The 2,868-nt window shown below is 26.8% G+C and overlaps 1 protein-coding gene across 1 annotated transcript; it reads left to right on the forward strand.

The window, feature by feature from the left end:
* The first annotated feature begins 221 nt into the window (after window positions 1-221).
* Window positions 222-2,028, forward strand: LOC122859428 (serpin B3-like). The gene is made up of 7 exons (XM_044163017.1): window positions 222-362; window positions 443-625; window positions 723-933; window positions 1,019-1,233; window positions 1,319-1,516; window positions 1,609-1,741; window positions 1,823-2,028. Exons 1-7 carry the CDS (start codon window positions 285-287, stop codon window positions 1,966-1,968), a joined length of 1,164 nt encoding a protein of 387 aa, XP_044018952.1. The 5' UTR covers window positions 222-284; the 3' UTR covers window positions 1,969-2,028.
* The last annotated feature ends 840 nt before the right edge of the window (window positions 2,029-2,868 follow it).

Below are 2,868 nucleotides of genomic sequence, written 5' to 3' on the forward strand. Positions count from 1 at the left end.
TATTAGTCATTTTTGAGCTTCGACAACACATTCAACTGACGTGGCTCACTCAATTGTTATCTTTAAACATTTTTTTTTTTTTTTCGGGTAGTGGAAGCTAACCAGGGATTAGCCGAGGTGTATTAATCAGTTAGTGTGAGCAGCTCAAAGCAGTACAACCAACACAGTCATATAAAAAACCTATTCAATAATTTTCGACGTGATTGCCTTTTTTTGTGAAATATCGTAACGTGACGTTGACTGAATGAAAAACTTAAGTAACTTCCAATATATTTTAGAAAAAAATGCCTGATTCAAAAAATCAAGAAAACTTATTAGTTGTGACAAAAAATATTGCACAGTTTTCGACAAATTTTTACAAGGTATGGGGTGACAAAATTAAATGATGAATACAATTAAAATAAGTTATTGAAATAAATAAATTTTATTAAATATTTTTCAGACTGCTATTGAAGATGAAGAAAGTAATTTTATTTGCTCGCCAATCAGTGCCTCAATTGCACTCGCAATGACAGTTTTTGGTGCAAGAAATAATACCGCAAAACAAATACGTTCAGTACTGCACTTGAGTGAAGATGATGAAGTGAATAAATTAGGTTATCAACATCTCATTGACACGTTTAATGTAAGTAATCAATAATAAAAATTATTGTTTATTAATTTTCTCTTACAATGCAATATAAAAAATAAATTTACAACAATATGTATTTGAATGTTTTCAGGCAATTAAAAATGTTCAACTTGATATTGCCAATAAATTGTTTCTAGCTGACGACATGCAAGTACATTGTCCATTTGTTTCTATAACAAAAGATTTCTTCAGATCAGAATTACAGCTGGTTGATTTTGGTCAGTGTGAAAATGCTCGAAAAATAATTAACAATTGGTGTGAAGTTAAAACCAATAATCGAATAAAAGACATTCTACAACCTCGTGAGTCATGCAATATGAATCATAACTTAAAATAATTTATTTTCTTATCGATATATTCACGCTTATTTTATCTAATTTTCAACAGGTGATATTAAACCAAATACAAGATTAGCAATTGTCAATGCGATTTACTTCAAAGGAAGCTGGGATAGTCAATTTAATAGTAAGAAAACAAGCCTTGAACCATTTAACATCGATAAAGAAAATCAAAAAAAAGTGCTGATGATGAAACAAAAAGCTTATTTTAATAACGGTACTCTTCATAATCTTGATGCTATATTTGTTGAACTCCCTTACGAGGTATGTAAACAAAAAATAAAATTAAATCGCATATTACATCAAGAAATAAAAATGATTGTTAGTTAAAATTAATTTTTATCAACAGAGTAACAGTGCAGAAGATGCAATGAGCATGTTTATCATTCTTCCAAACAAAATTGATGGATTAAAAAAAATTGAAGAAAGTTTACACGAAATTAATTTCCAGCAGTTGCATGCTCATGAATATGTAAAAAAAATAATTTTACAATTACCAAAATTCAAAATTGAAAGCAGAATGGTACTTAATGATACACTGAAAAAGGTATAATATTATTTGTCTTTTTATTTTTTATTCAACTCAAATGGAATCAGATATTCATTTAAGATTTTGATTTATTATATTGATTTTTTCAGATGGGCATAGTTGATATGTTTGATGAAGCTGACTTTTCTGGTATATCAAATGAATCTCTTTCTGTTGATAAAGTAATTCAAAAAGCTTTTATTGAAGTAAATGAAGAAGGAAGTGAAGCTGCAGCTGCTACAGGTAAAATGCTGCAAAAGCCTTTAAATATTGTACACCAAATTTGTTGTTTGTCTTAAAAATATATTGAATTTTTTATTCCAGCTGTATTAATTGCACGAAGCTTACCACGTGATCCACCACCTGAGATTATCGTTAACCGACCATTTTTCTGTTCTATTGTTGCAACAAAAACAGGCACACAACTTTTTAATGCTCGTGTTGTAGATCCTTCTCATGGTTCATCTTAATATCGTCTAAATAATCATTTATTTTCTATTCTACATCAACAGCTGTTTAAAACTCAACAACAGAACATTTTACAATAAATAAACAAATAGTCTCAATTAGCCCTTTTGAAACTCATGTAATTCCTTGTTAAACAGCCATTCTTTCAGATTATAATATACTCCTAACAATAAAAATTAGAAATACTTTATATTGTTGTTGTTTTTTGTTATTGTAAAATATTACTTCATCCTTTATTGTTAAAAAAACCCAATTCTCGGTTGTGTCTTGAGCGATATAACATATACAACGACGACTTTTAAAACATTAGCCAAGAACATCTCTTTATGATAATATATCATATGCATATATATTAGAGCATTTTAAATGCAACGAAAAATAAAATTGAATTAAAAATAACATTAATAAACAAGTAACTTAATAATAAAACAATTATATATGTTATATATTATATATTTATAATTCAATTATCAACATTAATAATAACTTAATTAGTTATTACAAAGTTATTATTTAACCGCAAGTTATTATCAGGTATTTTAATATCATCAGATCAAATACCTGGAATTAATCAAAATTTATAAATAAAGCTATTACAGATTTCTATTTATTTAAAAAAAAAAAAGAAAAAATTCTGATTACCTGATATTTTTTTTTTTTTAGTTTATTTATCGTCGTATTAACATCTAAGTCATGAGCGACTACATTTGTAGAAATAAATTTTACATTTGATTTTATTGAAGTTAACTTTTCACAGTTAAGATGGTTTTGCAATGTACCTGATATTTGTCTGCATATGTTTACTTGTTGGTTACAACTTCTTGATTGAAATTTATTGCAACTCAAACATTATTATTGAAAAATAATGACATTTTATACAAATATAATTTCACGAAATATAA

This window comes from Aphidius gifuensis, linkage group LG6 (genome assembly GCF_014905175.1).
Source record: "Aphidius gifuensis isolate YNYX2018 linkage group LG6, ASM1490517v1, whole genome shotgun sequence".
Classification (NCBI taxonomy): Eukaryota; Metazoa; Arthropoda; class Insecta; order Hymenoptera; family Braconidae; genus Aphidius; species Aphidius gifuensis.